We start from the raw sequence: 22,188 nt of genomic DNA on the forward strand, positions 1-22,188 counted from the left end.
CAGCTGAGGCTCGAACCAGCATCGCCACTGCAAGTCATAAATTCAGTACAAAATGTCAAACACAAATACAAAGGAAAAACATAAAATAATGGAACATTCAAAAAGCCACTGTACTACTCACCAACTGTTGCTGCTGTCACTGCCCTTTGTAAACTTTGAAGATGCCACAATATCCTCCTGATGTCCCTTGCTGCTGACCCTACTCTACTCTCATCACACAGCATCCACCTCAGGTACGACACACCGCCTTCACGCAACTGTGCACACACCACCAAGTAAAAGACGAGTGGCTGATAATCAGGCTCTATCCAGGTCTTTTGTCTCCCGGTTCTGTGTGGCACACTGACTTCATGTCAAAGACGTAGGCCAGTGTTCGTTTCTTTGTGGTGGCCATGGAGATGAGCTGTTTGTATAGTGGGGATTGGAACAACTCCAGAATGGGCTTTCTTCCAGACAAGAGGTGGTCTTTGGTGAAGTCTCCACAGACAAATATGGGATTCTCCATCATTTCCAAATAATTAAGTAGGCCCCTGATGTTTGGTGATGGTGTTTTATGTCCTCTATATGTGATGGGAGTTCCTCTGCTTTATGATGCACAACGATAAGCTTTTCTTTCAGACTGTTGTTGGTTTTTTTTCCAGTGAAAAAGTAGCATGATGCCTTCCAGCGTTGCCATTTTTTGTCCTCTCCAACGCGGTTGTGATTTTTGACAGCCGATTGCATGGTCATGCCTTGAACTTTGTGAGTGGTGCATGCGTAAGCCATCTTGATTGGAAATTGTTGACAGACTGCTTCTTTCTTAAGAGTTTCCTCTGATCTTTTGATGTAAAGTGTCCTCTTCACCTTGCAGTTGTTGTCGTATGTATTTCTGGCCAGCATTTGGATTGTCGACTGATTTCCAAGCATGTGCACAAATGCAAGTCTGTATTTTGTTTTGGTCACAATGTTTCCAATGTTTCCAAAGCATCCATTGACAAGTCCATCTTTGACATCCACATTTTTGATCAACATTATGCAGACTCCCTATCAATGCAACTTGTATGGTGCCTAGCAGGTTGTCTTTTTTTACCCATGACAGGGTTAGTTTGCTTTTTCATCCATCCTGTTCTTGCATCTTGCACACAGAAACACCAACTGACCCAGCTGAGGCTCGAACCAGCATCGCCACTGCAAGTCATAAATTCAGTACAAAATGTCAAACACAAATACAAAGGAAACACACAAAATAATGGAACCTTTAAAAAGCCACTGTACTACTCACCAACTGTTGCTGCTGTCACTGCCCTTTGTAAACTTTGAAGATGCCACAATATCAACATTATGCAGACTCCCAATCAATGCAACTTGTATGGTGCCTAGCAGGTTGTCTTTTTTACCCATGACAGGGTTAGTTTGCCTTTTCATCCATCCTGTTCTTGCATCTTCCACACAGAAACACCAACTGACCCAGCTGAGGCTCGAACCAGCATCGCCACTGCAAGTCAAATTCAGTACAAAATGTCAAACACAAATACAAAGGAAAAACATAAAATAATGGAACATTTAAAAAGCCACTGTACTACTCACCAACTGTTGCTGCTGTCACTGCCCTTTGTAAACTTTGAAGATGCCACAATATCCTCCTGATGTCCCTTGCTGCTGACCCTACTCTACTCTCATCACACAGCATCCACCTCAGGTACGACACACCGCCTTCACGCAACTGTGCACACACCACCAAGTAAAAGACGAGTGGCTGATAATCAGGCTCTATCCAGGTCTTTTGTCTCCCGGTTCTGTGTGGCACACTGACTTCATGTCAAAGACGTAGGCCAATGTTCGTTTCTTTGTGGTGGCCATGGAGATGAGCTGTTTGTATAGTAGGGATTGGAACAACTCCAGAATGGGCTTTCTTCCAGACAAGAGGTGGTCTTTGGTGAAGTCTCCACAGACAATTATGGGATTCTCCATCATTTCCAAATAATTAAGTAGGCCCCTGATGTTTGGTGATGGTGTTTTATGTCCTCTATATGTGATGGGAGTTCCTCTGCTTTATGATGCACAACGATAAGCTTTTCTTTCAGACTGTTGTTGGTTTTTTCCAGTCAAAAAGTAGCATGATGCCTTCCAGCGTTGCCATTTTTTGTCCTCTCCAACGCGGTTGTGATTTTTGACAGCCGATTGCATGGCCATGCCTTGAACTTTGTGCATGTGTTAGCCATCTTGATTAGAAATTGTTGACGAACTGCTCCTTTCTTTAGAGTTTCCTCTGCTCTTTCGATGTAGAGTTAAGTGTCCTCTTCACCTTGCAGTTGCGTATGTATTTTTGGCCAGCATTTGGATTGTTGGCTGAATTATTTAGGCAAAACACAATACACTGGATTGTGATAGCTATAGTAGGTGTGTAAAACACCTGACTGCATGCACAAGTCTGGATGAGAAACATAAATATGATCCAACAGTGTTTGTTTCTCTGTGGTTGCATTGGTGATGAGCTGTTGGTATTGTTGGGATTGGAACAACTCCAGAATGGGCTTTCTTCCAGACGAGAGGTGGTCTTCGTTGAAGTCTCCACAGACAATTATGGGATTCTCCTTCATCATTTCCAAATAATCAAGAAGGCCCCTGATGTTTGGCAAAAATTTTTCCAGACTATAGTCTGGTGGCCTGTACACCGCAGCAATTGTTGCAGTCACTGGTGCATCAACTTTGATGACGACAAACTCCAGGTCGGTGACGTGGTGTATAAAGTGTCGAGGTTCCGCCTGAATGTCCTCTTTGCAATAAATTGCAACTCCACCACAGTCCTTCTTTGCCATTTCTGGAAGGGTTGAGTAAGACGCATGTCTATTTCTTGCAAACATCTTAAAGCCTTCCAACTGGACATGTGATGAGATGCATGATCCGGAGAGGTGCGTTTCCGTAACACAAAAGATATCACATAGAAGCAGCTCATGATGGTGTTTGATGTCTTCTATATGTGATTGGAGTCCCTCTGTGTTATGATGCACAACAATTAGTTTTTCTACCAGACTGGTGTTGGTTTTCTTCCAGTCAAAAAGTGGCATGATGCCTTCCAGCGTTGCCGTTTTCATCCTCTCCAACGAGGTTGTGATTTCCGGATCAGCATAGATCTTTTTTTCATCAAAGTCTCTGATGTACAACCCACCAAGTGAGGTTGTTCGGCTGAGGGCAACATAGGCCATTCCTGGCTCAAAAATCCTCTTTAGTGATACTACAGCCGATTGCATGGTCATGCCTTGAACTTTGTGAGCAGTGCATGCGTAGGCCAACTTGATTGGAAATTGTCGACGGACTGCTCTTTTCTTTACAGGTTCCTCAGATCTTTCAATGTAGACTAAAGTGTCCTGATCACCTTGCAGTCGTCGTCTGTATTTCTGGCCAGCATTTGGATTGTCGGGCTGAATGCCAAGCATGTGCACAAATGCAATTCCGTCTCTTGTTTTAGTCACAATGTTTCCAATGTTCCCAAAGCATCCATTGACGAGTCCATCTTCGACATCCAGATTCCTTATCATCATTATGCGGACTCCCACTGCAACTTGTATGGTGTCAAGCAGGTCGTCTTTATTACCCATGACAGGTTTAGTCTGTCTTTTCATCCCACCTGTTCTTGGGTCTTTCCGGTAATCTTCAGCATGAATGGTTATGATGTCAGCATGAAGAGCATTTACCGTGTTACTATTGTGACTGTGGACTTCCTTGTTGGTTGCAAATATGTGCAATGCATCACGTGGGCAGTCTTGGGGATTCCTCACAGCTTGCAATAACAAAGCTCTATCTTCTTCTTTAAGAGCATCAGATTTCCGTTTCACTCTCAATCGGTTTAAAAGCTGGGCAAATGCAAGGTCCTCTTTCTGCCGCATGATCTCTGTGAGGGTTACGATTTGGAAGTGGTCCTTCCAAAAGTCCAGCACATCCTCTTCGTAAACACAGAGTGGCTTGGCTTTTCCCGGGGGCGGTAATTGATAAAAGTCTCCCACCACGATGACAGAAATGCCCCCAAATGGTTTCTTGCTGCCTCTGATCTGTTGAAACCTCCAGTTGATGTATGCAAAAAAGTCTTTTGAAATCATAGAGATTTCGTCAATAATCAGGATTTCCACGTGACGTAATCCTGCTCGTACATCATCAAGAGAGTTCCCAAGTCCTTGATAGGGTGGCTTCAAGTTCCTTGGCAGCTTTAGAATGGAATGCAGAGTTTTTCCAGAAATGTTAAACGCTGCTGTTCCAGTGAATGCACTTAAAATCACTGTAGGAATGGAGAGATCCCCATCCTCCCGGAGCTGAGGAAGTTGTTGCAGAATCTTCGTTGCTTCAGTGTATACGCACTTGATTACGTGCGACTTTCCACATCCAGCACCACCTGACACGAAGTAAAAAAACTGTTCTGGATTCAGTCCCCACACACGGTTCTGACACCACCGCCGAATGGTGTAAAATATGGCTGCCTGTGTCTTGTTTAAACTCCTAAAGAGCTTCCTGACAAACTCGACACTCATCTGTGGCGCCACTATGCGCGGTGCAACTCCGTCGCCATCTTCATTACGAGGCTGGAATTCAGGGACCTCATCCTGTTCGTCATCTTCCTCTGGACCGACGTCTTCTTGTTCAGCTATGCATTCCAGGCGATCCACTTCAACTTCTGGTGCAAAAGCTGTCCAAGCACTCTCAGATGGTCCTTCCTGCTGAAGTTGTTCAAATGCTTTATCTACAACTTTGCCATGCTTTTCATATCTCTGCTGGTATGCCTTTACTATGCCGCAGACAGGGAACCGGAGACCAGGATGTCCAGGAAGTTCCACAAATCCGCTTTTATAAAATAGCTGATATGTGGGAAAATCCTCAGGTTTTAGCTCTTCATTGTGGCGATGGGGAACGTAAAGTTTCACCATTCTTCCATAAAATTTTTCTGGTTGCTTCTCCTCTGAAAAGCGAGCATATCTGATAACTGCAGGCTTGCCGATAGTCCTCTTTTGAATAAATCCCATATCGTGAAGCAGTCGGAGGACATTTTTTCCTTTAATTTGTTGACCGTACACAACACGGTAATTGGATGCAAAGTCTGCAAGACACATTTTTTCAAACTCCAACGTTAGAGGTCTTGCTCTATATTTTTCTATTAAACCTGACATCCAGACGTCCTCCGATTCAGGATTTTTGTTCAGCAACACACTTATGGGCAGACTCATCTTGAGGGCATCGTCATCCGTCGGAACAAACACGACACTTCGTGAACACTTCTTCAACGGCAAGCTGCATGTTCGCGCCACAGACTCCTGAGCACTTACTTGCCGGTGCTTGGCATAGGCTTGCATTATGTGCTTCATTTCATCCTCTTCATTAACGTTGGCTTCACGAACACTTTGGATAACGTTCTTAAGAAAGCCACTCATTTCATGCTCCGGCTTTGAAACGTAGGACAGCATATACATGATGCAGCTGTAAGCGTCTAGGATGTACTGAATATCCATGTTCGCATTCCACGCCCTGAGCAAATCAGGATTGTAGCCATTCACCCAAGTCTCCTTTGGATCACGCTTCAAAAGAACTGCACTGCCAGTGGTGAGTCCTTCAGCATAGTTCAGGTAATCGTCCATGGACAAATTGCACTTGGTTAGAAGGTCTGACAAATTGTTGAAGGAAGATTTGGGATCATTCAGCAAATCCCACAAAGGCTTGAGTTTTGATTTGGCTTCATTCATTGCTTTTTTAGCCTCATCTCGCCTTGCTTTTTTCTTGGCTGCTGAGTCAGTCGGTTCATCATCCCCCTCATCAGGACGCTCTGGCATCGGATGAGTGATCATGGTCTTAGGCATTGGTAGTTTTGGAAATCCAAATCTACACACCACCTTGCCTTTCTTGCATGACTTTGAGTGGTTTTTGCTATGAAGCTGAACCTCTGTCACAATCTTATGAAGCTCAGGATCAACATTGGGATCTGGAAGCTTGCAAGATACGTAACGGTCGATGAAGTCACATATTGTCTCATCATTGTCTTCCTCTGGATCTGGGGCATCCTTTACCCAAGCAAGCAGATGAATATGTGGGCTTCCTCTTGCCTGAAACTCCACTCTATAAAAGAAATCCTCCACTTCACCAATGGGTTGTGCAGGTGACAAAAGCAGGTGAGCCATTAATGCATCTACACGCTTCTCAAACATGCGCATGACAGTGACAGGATTACTCCTAAGGATTTCACATTTTGTCGCCCAGTCAAGCTGTGAAAAGTCAATTTCTTCGCCTTGTTGAGCTTTGATTACAGTCACAATCTCAGGCCATCGCATTTCTGCTGCACTGAATGTACAAAAGAAAGTAGGTGTCCCCAGCTGTCGAATCATGGCCTGTAGATCTCGCAACGTCTTCTCCCAATAGGCTGGAGAGCCTCTCAGGGGCTGCATGAATCGTGTGGCATCCCTGTTGTGAACAAGTCTCTCAACCTCATCGGAATCCTGAAGCATCCTATTGGAGATTCTTCGGCCATCTTTAGTAATGGGTTTACCTTTTCGAAGTTGAATGGACATGCTGTTTCTTGCCAGTTGCGTTTCTGTCACAAATTGTGCAAAGAAAAGGTAGCTTTGATCCCTTGCAAATCGGGCATCAACACAAAACAATCTGACGTTGAAGTACATGCTAGGAGAAACTGCTGTCTGCCTTGCCTCGTCGATTGTGTTCTCTCCTGTGGGGAACTGGACAGGGAATGCCATGGCTTCCAGTTTTGGGATTTTAAAAAATCCAACAGGCTTCTTTCCTTGTGCAGGTGCGATACTAAAGATCCCTTCACCGTACGACAAGATGTCATGTGCAATGTCTGGTGGCTGCATGCACGTGTCCAATGTAAGACCGGGGCGAAGTTCATCCTTTTCCTCCACACTGACATGTTGCTCCTCGTGCTCAGCAGTGCCAACTTCTTGGTTATCCTCTGCTGCATCAATGTCTTCGTCAAACTGATCTTCAGATACCTCAGGCTCTTGTATGGAGATATCCTTGTACTCAGAATGCACTTCCTTCAGCTTGGATAAAGCTGCCAGTACGCTGTGCATATTTACAGTATGGAAGTGCTGGTATCCTTTAAAACTGACATGTCTCTTTAGCTTGACTTGTAGGAGCTGGGACTCGCTTCTTGGTCTTGGCAGAGAGTTGACAGTGTTCTCCACCTCCGAAGGCACACACACAACAGCACCGTGAACTGCTCTCTGTTGTCCTTTGGGCAGTGCAACTATTTTTGCGAAAGGTAAAATTTTTGCAATAAGCTGACGTTCCAGCACATTTAGCTCAGCCAATTCTGCAGGGATAGGTGGCAGTTCAAGCTTGTTTACTGCTGCAATTGAAGGCATGCGTCCTCTTTTCAGATGGCTGTCACATGTGTGGCAGATCCATTCACGTCTTCTCTCTTCTGGAACGGTGCAATCATCTGAGCAGACACTGTCGCAAGTATGCACATACTTCCTTGTCAAGCAAAATGATGAAAGTTGAACATCTTTTTCATAATTCGATCCATCACAGGCCTTGACTTGGTCTGGAAAGAGGACTCTGTGGCAGACTGTGCAGACGTATGTAGGACCTTGCTGGATTTTAGACCGGAATGCATGAATTGCACTTTCCATCACTTTACTGACCAAAGGCTGGGGTGTTTCCAAGCTGGAGCGGATGCACATCTTGTATTTCCTTTTAATCCTCAGTGCACATTGCAACTGATGAATACGTGTAGTGTTATTAGGAAGCTTCTGTTTCTTATGGAGGGTACATTGGAGAATGTGATGTGCTCTGAACTCAGAATCATTTCCATATCTCCTCATCATGTATTCCTTCATTTTTTTCTGGAAAGCAGTATCAGTACTGTACCTGCTGACCATGTGTGCTCTTTTTTTTGCCTGGAAGATGGTGTCGTAACTGTACCTCCTAGTCATGTATTCTTTCTTCTTTGACTTTACAACTGGATCTGTGGTATACCTCTTAGCCATGTATTCCTTCTTCTTTGACTGTACAACTGGATCTGTGGTATACCTCCTAGCCATGTATTCTTTCTTCTTTGACAGAACAATCTCATCTTTGTACCGTCTATTACTGCAGTCTTTCTTTTTGTTTCTAAAATGAGCATCCTGGCTGTACTTTTCCCTAACAGCTTCTTTTTTGTTTGTCCGAAACTGTAAACAGGCGGCATACCGGTCCCTTTCATTATCTCTTTGTTTGTGTTTTTTCATTGCATAGGATGCAGTGGTGTTCTTGGATTTTCTAGATTTGAATTTTTCAGTTGTTTTTCGCATTTCTCTTCTTCTTCTGGACTTATTTTTTTTGGACATCATGGCTTTGTTTTCTTGGGCTATACCATTTTGGACGTCAATATTTTCTTCTGGTTCAGGTAGAACTGAAATTACTTGTGAAAATTGAGCACAAGTTGAGAGTAAAGGCTGTTGGCCAGCCTGTTGCTCTGTTTCAAAAGAGACCGGCATGAATTCATAGTTTTCATTATCAGGGCATTTCCCAAAAAGCTGCAGAATTTGGTCAGTCATGTCACTTAGTAGGGGAAAAGTTAACATCACAGCAGTTCCACAACCAGTACAATCAGGTAATCCTTTTGCAGTCCTTGAATGTGGATCAAAGAATCCATATCTGCCTGATCCATCTCTAAACACTGCAATACATTGTCGAGAAACTATTAAAAGTGCGTGAGTGACATCTGCTGTGAGACACTGCAGTCTTTTGGCAAGAGGCAAAAACCAATTTTCCATATCAGGGGCACTTCTGGCTCGAAGAAATCCAAGTTTGACTTCAGACTTGTGGACATTGTATGTTTGGTTAAATGTTGTAAGTTTAGAAGGTACTTCCTCCATAGATAGATGGTTCTGACGGAATCTTCTTTCAGCGATAAGCTGCATTTTAGTGCTGACATACAAAGCATCCCCCTCCTCTAAAACTCTATCAAGATCGGATATCTTAAACTGAAGCCCTGCACTCTGACTGGCCAAGAATGTCAGTGATACACATGTGCACTGGTGATTTCTGGAGAACTCGTCATATCTAACATCATCCTGACAATGAGACGCTTGCACTGACACAAATGTGGTTGCATTGCCACAACTTTCTGCATGTTGGCTCACAGAAAAGGAATTGACAGCAGCACTGGTACTGGCCTGTTCAACCTGTAAAAATAATGTAATATAAAAACTGCTAGTCAAGTTTGTATTTTTACAATCAGTGAGAAAATGTGAAGAACACTGTTGAACTTCTAGCAAAATATCAATATGTAATATTATAACAATAATAAATAATAATACATAAAATAATATAATAATAAATGAATATATTTAATTATAATGTAGGGCCGGGCAATTTTTACAGTTAATTCGAAATTACATTTTAAGACGATAAATTGTTTTATTAAATCGAGGTATCGCAATTTTTTCTGTATAAAAATATTGGATACATTGTAATTTCACCAAAGCGCTTTGGTTCACTCTCTGTATACTCTGCCTGACTGCCTGTCTGGGTTTCAATCATGGTAGTGACGGACTGAACACAGAGACTGGACAGCCTATTATCACCCAATGCACGAAGTACAATAAATAAATAATTTTATATTAGACGCACATCTGGCTTTACAGTTTCCATGTTCAGTCTTTTACTTCCACTTTAAGAAATAAGCAGCAGCATTACAACCTGTCATTCAATCAGAAGACAAAGTGAAAGCAGAGCTAAAAGCCAGTCTTTCCTAGGCTTAGCTAAACTTGCAAAAAATAACTGCAATTTTGTAATATTCCTAATCCCATTTTTAAAATAAAAAAGCTAATTATTTTATCATTACATTTATAGGTGACTGCTTTAACTCTACAAATTAGATATACAGTCAGTTTTCAGTAGTACCTCTTTAATGCTGGAAATGGTGGTTTCTACATCTTGAAGGTCTACCTTTCTCCAGCGCAATTTCTGAGCCTGAGATCTCTTCCCTTTTCGTGGCATCCTTTAACAAAAAAGTTAAAAATAAAACACAAGTCTAAAAGAAACAAATACACATATATATGTTAGTGGTGTAATGGGTCACAAATCTCACAGCTCAGATCACACTTCAATTTCTGAGTCACAGATCGGACCATTTTTCAGATCAACAAAAAACAAATTACATTTGCTTCCTTTTTTTGTTTATGTAGGGGGAAAACAGACCATTAATTCGCAGGAGAAAGAACATACCCCTTAACTGTTTCTCTGGGTTTACAATTAGGCCTATAGTTATGCATTTCAGTAAACCAATTCTTGTTTCACTCTAAACTACTTTTACACTTTTTTGTATTTCCAGACATGTCAGTACTTATATTTTCACAATAACAAATGCTTTTTAAAAGATTTAAGGAATAAATAATCCGTGGAATAACACTTTTCAGACACACCAAACTAAAATTCTTTACATGTGTGGAAAATAAACTTAATTAAATGTACAGAAAAGGTGTTACATCAAAGTACTTTTTAGGATATGAGGTGACTTTTGCCACAATACGAGACATTTAGAAAAGCAAACTAAACATTTTTTCTTTGGCACATACTTTAAAACTTCCCCCGATGAAAGCACTGCAGAACCTGACAAGATGAAAACCAGTAGTATCTGAAGAATCCGGAATATCTGACGAGTCTCTCTGAAAAAGGGACAAAAAAAAAAATAACATTAATGAAAATTAATGTCAACTATGCATTACCTTCTTTCCATGTTACACATCATCACTTATCAATAATATGCTTAATCTGTATATAAAATAAATAGTTAGGGATACATCAAAAGCATTTATCTATTTTTTAAAGGAGCCAATTTGCGACAAATATACTATCAGAGTCATTTGCAAAAGATTCTCGGAAAAGTGATGTATGGGGGAAAACAGGAAGAAGAACAGACACCTTAACTGGTGCTCTGGGTTTACAATTTAGACCTATAGTTATGCATTTCAGTAAACCAATTTCAGTAACCTTTTTTTTTGTATTTCCAGGCAAGTCTGTACTTATTTTTACAAAAAAAAAAAAAAAAAAAAAAAAAAAAAATCAATATTCCGTGGAATAACACTTTTCAGACACACCAAACTAAAATTATTTACATGTTGAAAATAAACTAAATTAAATGTACAGAAATGATGTTACATCAAAGTACTTTTTAGGATATGAGGTGACTTTTGCCACATTACGAGACATTTAGAAAGCAAACTAAATGTTTTTTTCTTTGGCACATACTTTAAAACTTCCCCCGATGTAAGCACTGCAGAACTTGAGAAAATGAAACCTGTAGTATCTGGAAGAAAACAGAGGTTAGCAACTATAGAAGACAGTACAGTGTGTAATTTAATTTATTTTTTTTTTTTAAACAAACAAAAAAAAAAAAAGTTAAGGAAAAAAAAATGCAGAAAAAAAAAAGAAAATATAAATTACAAAATTCTAAGTTTATTAAAACAAAAGAAACGTAATCCCTGTAAATATGGAGAGCACTGAAAAATAAAACAACAGAAGTAGTTGTTTTATTTTTCACAAGAAACCTGAAAAATAAAGAAAATAGAACAAATTAGGTCAAAGCAACAACTATTGTTTTCTCAATTTTTGAAATAAAAATGTTATCCAACACTCACCAAGATGCAAAGTGCAGTGAAGAATCTGGAATATCTGGTGAGTCTCTCTGAAAAAGGGACAAAAATAACTTTAATGAAAATTAATGTCAACTATGCATTACCTTCTCTCCATGTTAAACATCACTTATCAATAACATAGTTAATCTGTGAATAAAATAAATTGTTAGGGATATATCAAAAGCATGTATCTATTTTTTAAAGGAGTCAATTTGCGACAAACATACTATCAGAGTCATTTGCAAAAGATTCTCGGAAAAGTGATGTAGGGGGAAAACAGACCCCTTAACTGTTTCTCTGGCTTTACAATTTAGACCTGTAGTTATGCATTTCAGTAAACCAATTCTTGTTTTTTTTTTCAAGACATGTTTGTACTGGATTTTACACAATACAAATGTTTTTTTTTTTTTTGTTTGTTTGTTTGTTTAAGAAATCGATATTCCATGGAATAACACTTTTCAGACACACCAAAAAAAAAAAAAAAAAAAAAAAAAGTGTTACTCAGACCAACTGTACTTTACTTTCCTTGAAAAAAAAAAAAGTTAAAATAGAATAATTTATAAGGGATAATTCCCCCCAAAATAAACAATTGACTCACTTTTATGCATTTACTAACAATGAAGTGGTTACAAACCTTTATGACTAACTTTATTCTGTTGAATACTAAAGATATTTTGGAGGGAAAAAAAGCAAAAATCGGAGCAACACTAGACTTCCATAGTACATAGGAAAAATAAATACTATGGAAGTAAATGGTTACAGGTTCCCAGCTTTCTTGAAAGTATTTTTTTGCTCAACAGAAGAATGTATGAAACACATAAAGGGTGAGTAAATGACAGAACTTTCAGTTTTGAGTGAACCATCCCTTTAACTCAAGCCCATAACTAACAAATCTGGAGAAACAGGATGTTTGCTCACTTAATTTCCCCCCTTATAGTAGTGGTCTGATAAATGTATGAAATTAATGTTATCTTAAAAACTGATTACATTCCAAAAAGTGAGTTTAACTGCTGCAAAAAGCCAGAATTATTATTATTATTAATTATTATAGAATTAATTATTCAATCATTACCTGACACAGGATGGATAGGCTGGTGAAAGTTCTAAAAAGATAAAAGTAGAAACAATCATGTCGCATAAAAAGCACATTTGTACTAGGGAAATGACTATTGTATTTTAATGTCAATTACATAAATTCTATCTGCAATATTAAATAAACATGTATAAAACCTGTACATTTAGATTGTGTAACATTTTTTATATTGATTTCACGACATTCGCAGTGCACTTTCAATGCTTTCTATACACAATTTTAGATTTTACTTCCCAGCACAAAAATTCTAGCAAAAGAATGTATAGTTTATACATTTACATGTCATTTGTTCGTTTATTTTACCTGCTGAAAGAAAACACTGTTCTTGAAACAAGGCTAACCTACATGCACAGGACAAGAGCATTTACAACAAATAAACTAATGTAATAAATATAATTTCGCTTGCTTTTTTAGCGCTGTCGAATAAGTTCTTAAACACCTATAATCGGTCATTATGTTCCCACACGCAACAGAAAGGGCTGCGATTCTTCTCGACTGCGGTTACCGCGGCTCGAGTTATTCATCGGAGTGACGGTGATACGGACAAACGGCCACGGTTAAAGTCTTAAATGCGCGGATATCACAGCTGATTCATGATAAACGCGGTAAAGAAAACTCCAGCTGCAGGGTAACATGCTCATGTGTGTCTAACCACAAGACTCACTGTAATAGCCGAGAGGACACGTTACCTTAAGCAAGCAGGTCAAATGTCTAACACACACACACACACACACACACACACACACACACACACACACACCGTCTCGCTCTCAGCTTCAGTACAGCCGCGGGCCGCGGGAATGCAGACCTGTAGCTCACAGCTCTCATTTCATGTCCATATCAGTGAAATACAGGCTCGTGGGTTCTGCTGTAACGGTCAGCTGCTGATTAAGTACGTTGACGATAGTTAGTAGCATGTTTTAATGGGCCGCCCTCGCCACAGTAACGTTATTTATCGAAATAATCGCAGCTTTTGCGACTTGAATCGTAATTCTTCTAATCGCGACTTCAGTTTAAAATTTATTAGAGTATAACGTGACTGTACGTGATAAAGCAGCCTGCATAAAGTTAAGATCTAACCGTGAGTACAACGGCTTCAGCCTGAATTATTATGCACACCTGAAATCCCACTAAAGGACATGAATGGCTACTTTTACATCCACTACAAGCAACAACAATCTATACTTTTTAATATACATGTTTTAATTGAACGTGAAACAGCAATTATAAGAGCAAACCTCTAAAACAACCTACTCACCGCAGAAAGTTCTGGAACCTGAAGACGGCTCATCATCGTTGGCCAATAGAAGGCAAGGCACAGCCAATCAACCTGCAGAATTAAGATTTTCTCCATTTATGGAGAGGACCACACCCGTTTTCAAGTGTGACTTTTTAGTGCCTAACTAAAAAAAGAGTGCATTTTATATATATATATATATATATATATATATATATATATATATATATATATATATATATATATATATATATATATATATATATAACACAGGTAAATTAATTGTAATAATAACAACTCAGAGACATTGTTTACCATGTTCCATTTTGAATCTAGCCATCTTTAAGTATTATAGTAAATAAAAATGTCTGAATTAAAATAATTTTTCTGTGTGTGTGTGTGTGTGTGTGAATGATGATGTAACTATCATTTCACCCCAAACAGCGGCACCTTACTGAATATTAATTAATATTAATGATGATTACACCTGCTTAATAAAAATCTGATGATTCACTACATTAATAAATCTGACATAACTTGATCAGAAATCTAAAAAGAGGAGAAAGAGTAGGGTAAAAAAAAAAAAAAAGTAGACATCAATAGCAGTGCAATAGTTATTCTTTGTACCCAACACCTGTATTTAATAGCGACATCGTGGTCTAGTGATTAGCACGTTCGATTACGAAGCCAGCGACCCGCGTTCAAAGCTCACCAGGAAGAAATACGTTTTTTCATTTTTAGTGTAAAGACATATAATACTGTTTGGGTTACTTGTTACAACCATTACAAATGACTGGATATCTATATAGAATTAATGTTCTCATTTATATATAAAAATGTGAAGTTCTAAGGCACCTGTATCCTTGAAAAACGTGTTAGTGTGTTAGTGTCATTTGAAACTGAATTGGAAATAACGTTATTTTAACAAAATCAGTCGTCGACTGAAGTGGGCCGTTCTAAGGCATGAAACTCCAGAGATAAAAAGGAGCTCCACTCCGGCACTGTCTGTGTGTGTGTGTGTGTGTGTGTGTGTGTGTGTGTGTGTGTGTGTGTGTGTGTGTGTGTGTGTGTGTGTGTGTGTGTCTGTGTGTGTCTGTGTGTGTGTGTGTGTGTGTGTGTGTGTGTGTGTGTGTGTGTGTAACAGTTGGTGTTTCCTGAAAACAAGTCTGAGCAGACAAAAAACTGCTATGTTTATATTTGATTAATGTATAAATGTCTAAGACAATCACAAATCAGTGATTTACTGCATTGCTAGGTGGTTGCTAGGGTGTTTTAGTCGTTGCTAGGCACTGCTAACATGTTCTGCTAGGTGGTTGATAATTTCTTGCTAGGGTGTTGAGTAGTTGCTAGGTGGTTGCTAAGACATTGCTAGGCAGTTGCTAGGGTGTTCTGAGTGGTTGCTAGGTTGTTGCTAGAGTGTTCTAAGTGGTTGATAGGCAGTTGCCAGGGTGTTCTGAATGTTTGATAGGCAGTTGCTGAGGTGTTGCTAGGGTGTTCTGAATGGTTGCTAGGTGGTTGCTAAGGTGTTGCTAGGTGGTTGCAAGGGTATTCCGAGTGGTTGCTAAGGCATTGCTAGGTGGTTGCTAGGGTGTTCTGAGTGGTTGCTAGGTGGTTGCTAAGGTGTTGCTAGGCGGTTGCTAAGGTGTCCTAAGTGGTTGCTAAGGTGTTGCTAGGTGGTTGCTAGGGTATTCTGAGTGGTTGCTAAGGCGTTGCTAGGCGGTTGCTAAGGTGTTGCTAGACGGTTGCTAGGGTGTTCTAAATGGTTGCTGGGTGGTTGCTAAGGTGTTGCTAGGCAGTTGCTAAGGTGTCCTAAGTGGTTGCTAGGTGGTTGCTAAGGTGTTGCTAGGTGGTTGCTAGGGTATTCTGAGTGGTTGCTAAGGCGGTTGCTAGGGTGTTCTGAGTGGTTGCTAAGTGGTTGCTAGGCGGTTGCTAGGGTGTTCTAAGTGGTTGCTAAGGTGTTGCCAGGCGGTTGCTATGGTGTCCTAAGTGGTTGCTAGGTGGTTGCTAAGGCATTGCTAGGTGGTTGCTAAGGTGTCCTGAGTGGTTGCTAGGTGGTTGCTAAAGTGTTACTAGGTGGTTGCTAGGGTGTTGCTTGGCGGTTGCTAGGGTGTTATGAGTGGTTGTTAGGTGGTTGCTAAGGTGTTGCTAGGCGGTTGCTAGGGTGTTCTAAGTGGTTGCTAAGTTGTTTCTAGGCGGTTGCTAAGGTGTCCTAAGTGGTTGGTAGGTGGTTGCTAAGGTGTTGCTAGGTGGTTGCTAGGGTATTCTAAGTGGTTGCTAAGGCATTGCTAGGCGGTTGCTAGGGTGTCCTAAGTGGTTGCTAGGTGGTTGCTAAGGTGTTGCTAGGTGGTTGCTAGGGTGTTCTGAGTGGTTGCTAGGTTGTTGCTAGGGTGTTCTGAGTGGTTGCTAGGTGGTTGCTAAGGTGTTGCTAGGTGGTTGCTAAGGTGTCCTAAGTGGTTGATAGGTGGTTGCTAAGGTGTTGCTAGGCGGATGCTAGGGTCTTCTGAGTGGTTGCTAGGTGGTTGCTAAGGTGTTGCTAGGTGGTTAGTAAGGTGTCCTAAGTGGTTGCTAGGTGGTTGCTAAGGTGTTGCTAGGTGGTTGCTAGGGTATTCTGAGTGGTTGGTAAGGCATTGCTATGCGGTTGCTAGGGTGTCCTGAATGGTTGCTAGGCCCTTACTAAGACGTTACTAGGCGGTTGCTAAGGTGTCCTAAGTGGTTGCTAGGTGGTTGCTAAGGTGTTGCTAGGCGGTTGCTAAGATGTCCTAAGTGGTTGCTAGGTGGTTGCTAAGGTGTTGCTAGGCGGTTGCTAAGGTGTCCTAAGTGGTTGCTAAGGTGTTGCTAGGTGGTTGCTAGGGTATTCTAAGTGGTTGCTAAGGCGTTGCTAGGCGGTTGCTAGGGTGTCCTAAGTGGTTGCTAGGTGGTTGCTAAGGCGTTGCTAGGCGGTTGCTAGGGTGTTCTGAGTGGTTGCTAGGTGGTTGCTAAGGTGTTGCTAGGCGGTTGCTAAGGTGTCCTAAGTGGTTTTTAGGTGGTTGCTAAGGCGTTGCTAGGCGGTTGCTAGGGTGTCCTGAGTGGTCGCTAGGCCCTTACTAAGGCGTTACTAGGCGGTTGCTAGGTGGTTGCTAGGCGGTTGCTAGGGTAATTTGGGTGGTTGCTAGGCAGTTGCTAGGGTACCCTGGGTGGTTACTAGGCAAGCCTCACATACATGCCTGATGAAATATTTATACTTAGTGAGCATTTCTAGGAAGTTACAGTACTTGGCTAGTCAATATTAGCATGTAGCTAGTCACTGCTAGCATGTGTAGCATATAGGAAGTTCCGTTTGCTAGCATGAGTCAAACGAGCCAATCCCCAAGTCTCTACGATGTTCTGATGCCGAGATATAGCTGTTGATTAATGGTTGCTAGGGTACTCTGTTTTGTTGCTATGGGCGAGGTTACAGAGTGAACTTGAATGTGGTTGGCTGTCCAAGTCAAATGAGCCAACCCCCAAGTCAATAGGACACTGCTAAGCAAAGAAATGCATGTAGGCCAGTATTAAAGGCAGTCTATGGGACCAGTTTGGGGGCGTGGCTTGTGAGCTTCATTATCATATTGAGATGCTCATTGGTTGTCTGAGTCAGATGAGCCATCCCAGAAGTCAATAGGACACTGCTAAGCAAAGATATGCATCCAGCCCTATTATAATAGAAGTCAATGGGATCAGTTTGGGGGCGTGGCTTGTGAGCTTCATTATCATATTGTGATGCTGATTGGTTGCCTGAGTCAAATGAGCCCACCCCCATGTCTCTATGACACTCCTATGTAATGTTATAGATGTGTGACCTTTATAATGGAAGTCAATGGGATGTGCAATGGGACATCCCACTCCATGTTAAGTCAATGGGGCAGTTATTAAGGGTCTTTAAGTGGTTTGGGGGGGCGTGGCTTGTGAGCTTCAAAATCATATTGAGATGCTGATTGGTTGCCTCAGTCAAGTAAGGCAACCCCCAAGTCTGTATGACACTGCTATGTAATGTGATTGACATGTGAGTCAAGAAATGAATGGGAGTCAATGGGCAATGTAAAGTCAATGGGGACCCCTTTGGGACGTCCTAGCACCCCAGGGGTACAACTTATACCCCCTTTTGGGGTATGTTCTCATACAGGCTGCAACCCCCTACAGATGTTGCGAATCCCATATTTCTACGAAATTCACACTTGGCGCTATAACGCTTTAAAGGTCGTCCCATTTCGCGGGGGCGTTAGTGCTGTTCTAGAAAAATGAATGGGAGTCAATGGGGACAATGTAAGTCAATGGGAGAGCTTTGGGACGTCCTAGAGCCCCAGGGGTGAAACTTTTACCCCATTGCGAGGTATGTTCTCATTTAGGCTGCAACCCCCTACAGATGCTGTGAATCTCATATTTCTATGAAATTCACACTCGGCGCTGTGATTCGTCAAAGTTCGGCTCAATGTTAAGTCTATGGGATTTTTGGGGGGGTTTTTTGGCCCCTGCGGGGCCAAAAAACCCCCCACCCCTTATAAAAGTCATAGCACACCATTCCCGATAAGACCGCACGATTTGAGCCCACTTTCAAGGGTCTGGGACGAAAGCTGCGGGACTAGTTACGCGCCGAAAAATGGTACGGAAGAAGGAAGAAGAAGAACTAGAATTGTACATTTCCTAAAGGAAATGTGAATGGGGTTTGCGTGGCAAATCGATGGGGTACAAAATGGTACTAAACTGGGCAAAATAGCAAGAAATGCGTAAATGCGGAGAAATGTATTTGTTTTGGTAGCTAGGGTGTTTTGAATGGTTGCTAGGGTGTTCTGAGTGGTTGCTAGGTGGTTGCTAAGGTGTTGCTAGGCGGTTGCTAGGGTGTCCTGAGTGGTTGCTAGGTGGTTGCTAAGGTGTTGCTAGGCAGTTGCTAGGGTGTCCTGAGTGGTTGCTAGGTGGTTGCTAGGCGGTTGCTAAGGTATCCTAAGTGGTTGCTAGGTGGTTGCTAAGGTGTTGCTAGGTGGTTGCTAGGGTATTCTAAGTGGTTGCTAAGGCGTTGCTAGGCGGTTGCTAGGGTGTCCTGAGTGGTTGCTAGGTGGTTGCTAAGGTGTTGCTAGGTGGTTGCTAGGGTGTTCTGAGTGGTTGCTAAGTTGTTGCTAGGCGGTTGCTAGGGTATTCTGAGTGGTTGCTAGGTGGTTGCTAAGGTGTTGCTAGGCGGTTGCTAGAGTGTTCTGAGTGGTTGCTAGGTGGTTGCTAAGGTGTTGCTAGGTGGTTGCTAGGGTATTCTAAGTGGTTGCTAAGGCGTTGCTAGGCGGTTGCTAGGGTGTCCTGAGTGGTCGCTAGGCCCTTACTAAGGCGTTACTAGGCGGTTGCTAGGTGGTTGCTAGGCAGTTGCTAGGGTAATTTGGGTGGTTGCTAGGCGGTTGCTAGGGTACCCTAGGTGGTTACTAGGCAAGCCTCACATACATGCCTGATGAAATATTTATACTTAGTGAGCATTTCTAGCAAGTTACAGTACTTGGCTAGTCAATATTAGCATGTAGCTAGTCACTGCTAGCATGTGTAGCATACAGGAAGTTTCCGTTTGCTAGCATGAGTGAAACGAGCCAATCCCCAAGTCTCTACGATGTTCCGATGCTGAGATATAGCTGTTGATGAATGGTTGCTAGGGTACTCTGTTTTGTTGCTATGGGCGAGGTTACAGAGTGAACTCTAATGTGGTTGGCTGTCCAAGTCAAATGAGCCAACCCCCAAGTCAATAGGACACTGCAAAGCAAAGATATGCATGTAGGCCTATTTTAATGGAAGTCTATGGGACCAATTTGGGGGCGTGGCTTGTAAACTTCATTATCATATCGAGATGCTCATTGGTTGTCTGAGTCAGATGAGCCATCCCCCAAGTCAATAGGACACTGCTAAGCAAAGATATGCATGTAGGCCAGTTATAATGGCAGTCTATGGGACCAGTTTGGGGGCGTGGCTTGTGAGCTTCATTACCATATTGAGATGCTCATTGGTTGTCTGGGTCCAATGAGCCAACCCCTAAGCCTGGGGTACAATGTATTTGTTTTGGTAGCTAGGGTGTTCTGAATGGTTGCTAGGGTGTTCTGAGTGGTTGCTAGGTGGTTGCTAAGGTGTCCTAAGTGGTTGCTATGTGGTTGCTAAGGTGTTGCTAGGCGGTTGCTAGGGTATTCTGAGTGGTTGCTAGGTGGTTGCTAAGGTGTTGCTATGCGGTTGCTAAGGTGTCCTAAGTGGTTGCTAGGTGGTTGCTAAGGTGTTGCTAGGTGGTTGCTAGGGTATTCTAAGTGGTTGCTAAGGCGTTGCTAGGCGGTTGCTAGGGTGTCCTGGGTGGTTGCTAGGTGGTTGCTAAGGTGTTGCTAGGCGGTTGCTAAGGTGTCCTAAGTGGTTGCTAAGGTGTTGCCAGGTGGTTGCTAGGGTATTCTAAGTGGTTGCTAAGGCGTTGCTAGGCGGTTGCTAGGGTGTCCTGAGTGGTTGCTAGGTGGTTGCTAAGGTGTTGCTAGGCGGTTGCTAAGGTGTCCTAAGTGGTTGCTAGGTGGTTGCTAAGGTGTTGCTAGGTGGTTGCTAGGGTATTCTAAGTGGTTGCTAGGCGGTTGCTAGGGTGTCCTGAGTGGTTGCTAGGTGGTTGCTAAGGTGTTGCTAGGTGGTTGCTAGGGTGTCCTAAGTGGTTGCTAGGTGGTTGCTAAGGTGTTGCTAGGTGGTTGCTAGGGTGTTCTGAGTGGTTGCTAGGCGGTTGCTAGGGTGTTCTGAGTGGTTGCTAGGTGGTTGCCAAGGTGTTGCTAGGCGGTTGCTAAGGTGTCCTAAGTGGTTGCTAGGTGGTTGCTAAGGTGTTGCTAGGTGGTTGCTAGGGTATTCTGAGTGGTTGCTAAGGCGTTGCTAGGCGGTTGCTAGGGTGTCCTGAGTGGTCGCTAGGCCCTTACTAAGGCGTTACTAGGCGGTTGCTAGGTGGTTGCTAGGCGGTTGCTAGGGTAATTTGGGTGGTTGCTAGGCAGTTGCTAGGGTACCCTGGGTGGTTACTAGGCAAGCCTCACATACATGCCTGATGAAATATTTATACTTAGTAAGCATTTCTAGCAAGTTACAGTACATGGCTAGTCAATATTAGCATGTAGCTAGTCACTGCTAGCATGTGTAGCATATAGAAAGTTCCGTTTGCTAGCATGAGTCAAACGAGCCAATCCCCAAGTCTCTACGATGTTCCGATGCTGAGATATAGCTGTTGATGAACGGTTGCTAGGGTACTCTGTTTTGTTGCTATGGGCGAGGTTACAGAGTGAACTTGAATGTGGTTGGCTGTCCAAGTCAAATGAGCCAACCCCCAAGTCAATAGGACACTGCTAAGCAAAGATATGCATGTAGAGCAGTTATAATGGCAGTCTATGGGACCAGTTTGGGGGCGTGGCTTGTGAGCTTCATTATCATATTGAGATGCTCATTGGTTGTCTGAGTCAGATGAGCCATCCCCCAAGTCAATAGGACACTGCTAAGCAAAGATATGCATGAAGGCCAGTTATAAAGGCAGTCTATGGGACCAGTTTGGGGGCGTGGCTTGTGAGCTTCATTAACATATTGAAAAGCTCATTGGTTGTCTGAGTCCAATGAGCCAACCCCTAAGTCTATAGGACACTGTTATGCAAAGATATGCATGTAGACCAGTTAAAATGGCAGTGAATGGAACACTTATTAAGGGTATTTAAATGGATTTGTGGGCGTGGCTTAAGAGCTTCATTATTATATTGAAATGCTGATTGGTTGTCTGAGTCAAATGAGCCTTCCCCCAAGTCTGTATGACAGTGCTATGCAAAGATATGCATCTAGCCTTATTATAATAGAAGTCAATGGGACCAATTTGGGGGCGTGGCTTGTGAGCATCATTATCATATAGTGATGCTGATTGGTTGCCTGAGTCAAATGAGCCCACCCCCATTTCTCTATGACACTCCTATGTAATGTTATTGATGTGTAACATTTATAATGGAAGTCAATGGGATCTGCAATGGGACATCCCACCCCATGTTAAGTCAATGGGGCACTTATTAGGGGTCTTTAAATGGTTTGGGGGGGCGTGGCTTGTGAGCTTCAAAATCATATTGAGATGCTGATTGGTTGCCTCAGTTAAGTAAGCCAACCCCCAAGTCTGTATGACACTGCTATGTACTGTGATTGACATGTGAGTCAAGAAATGAATAGGAGTCAATGGGCAATGTAAAGTCAATGGGGACCCGTTTGGGACGTCCTAGCACCCCAGGGGTACAACTTATACCCCTTTT

At 42.3% G+C, this 22,188-nt stretch overlaps 2 protein-coding genes across 4 annotated transcripts in view; both read right to left on the reverse strand.

Annotated features, from left to right (window-relative positions):
* LOC110437909 (uncharacterized) lies at positions 1-11,510 on the reverse strand. 2 transcript variants are annotated; one of them, XM_068213754.2, is made up of 7 exons: positions 11,212-11,510; positions 10,539-10,628; positions 9,865-9,961; positions 1,567-9,143; positions 1,262-1,474; positions 122-1,167; positions 1-27 (listed from the first exon to the last, which is right to left on the reverse strand). In XM_068213754.2, the coding sequence occupies exons 3-4, from the start codon at positions 9,958-9,960 to the stop codon at positions 2,334-2,336; spliced, it is 6,906 nt and encodes a 2,301-aa protein (XP_068069855.1). In that variant the 5' UTR covers position 9,961; positions 10,539-10,628; positions 11,212-11,510; the 3' UTR covers positions 1-27; positions 122-1,167; positions 1,262-1,474; positions 1,567-2,333. The 2 variants fall into 2 exon arrangements, with proteins under 2 accessions (XP_068069855.1, XP_073779893.1); XM_073923792.1 differs by having other exon boundaries at positions 10,539-10,778.
* hspa13 (heat shock protein 70 family, member 13) overlaps positions 11,212-22,188 on the reverse strand; it is a 20,446-nt gene continuing 9,469 nt past the window's right edge. For both annotated transcript variants that reach the window (XM_073923098.1, XM_073923097.1), the window contains exons 6-9: positions 13,949-14,020; positions 12,670-12,700; positions 11,601-11,647; positions 11,212-11,510 (exon numbers count right to left, since the gene is read on the reverse strand). In XM_073923098.1, the coding sequence (XP_073779199.1) occupies positions 11,493-11,510; positions 11,601-11,647; positions 12,670-12,700; positions 13,949-14,020 (168 nt within the window). In that variant the 3' untranslated portion in view covers positions 11,212-11,492. The remainder of the gene's footprint in view (positions 11,511-11,600; positions 11,648-12,669; positions 12,701-13,948; positions 14,021-22,188) is intronic.

Source organism: Danio rerio, chromosome 15, assembly GCF_049306965.1.
Source record: "Danio rerio strain Tuebingen ecotype United States chromosome 15, GRCz12tu, whole genome shotgun sequence".
NCBI classification, from domain to species: domain Eukaryota; kingdom Metazoa; phylum Chordata; class Actinopteri; order Cypriniformes; family Danionidae; genus Danio; species Danio rerio.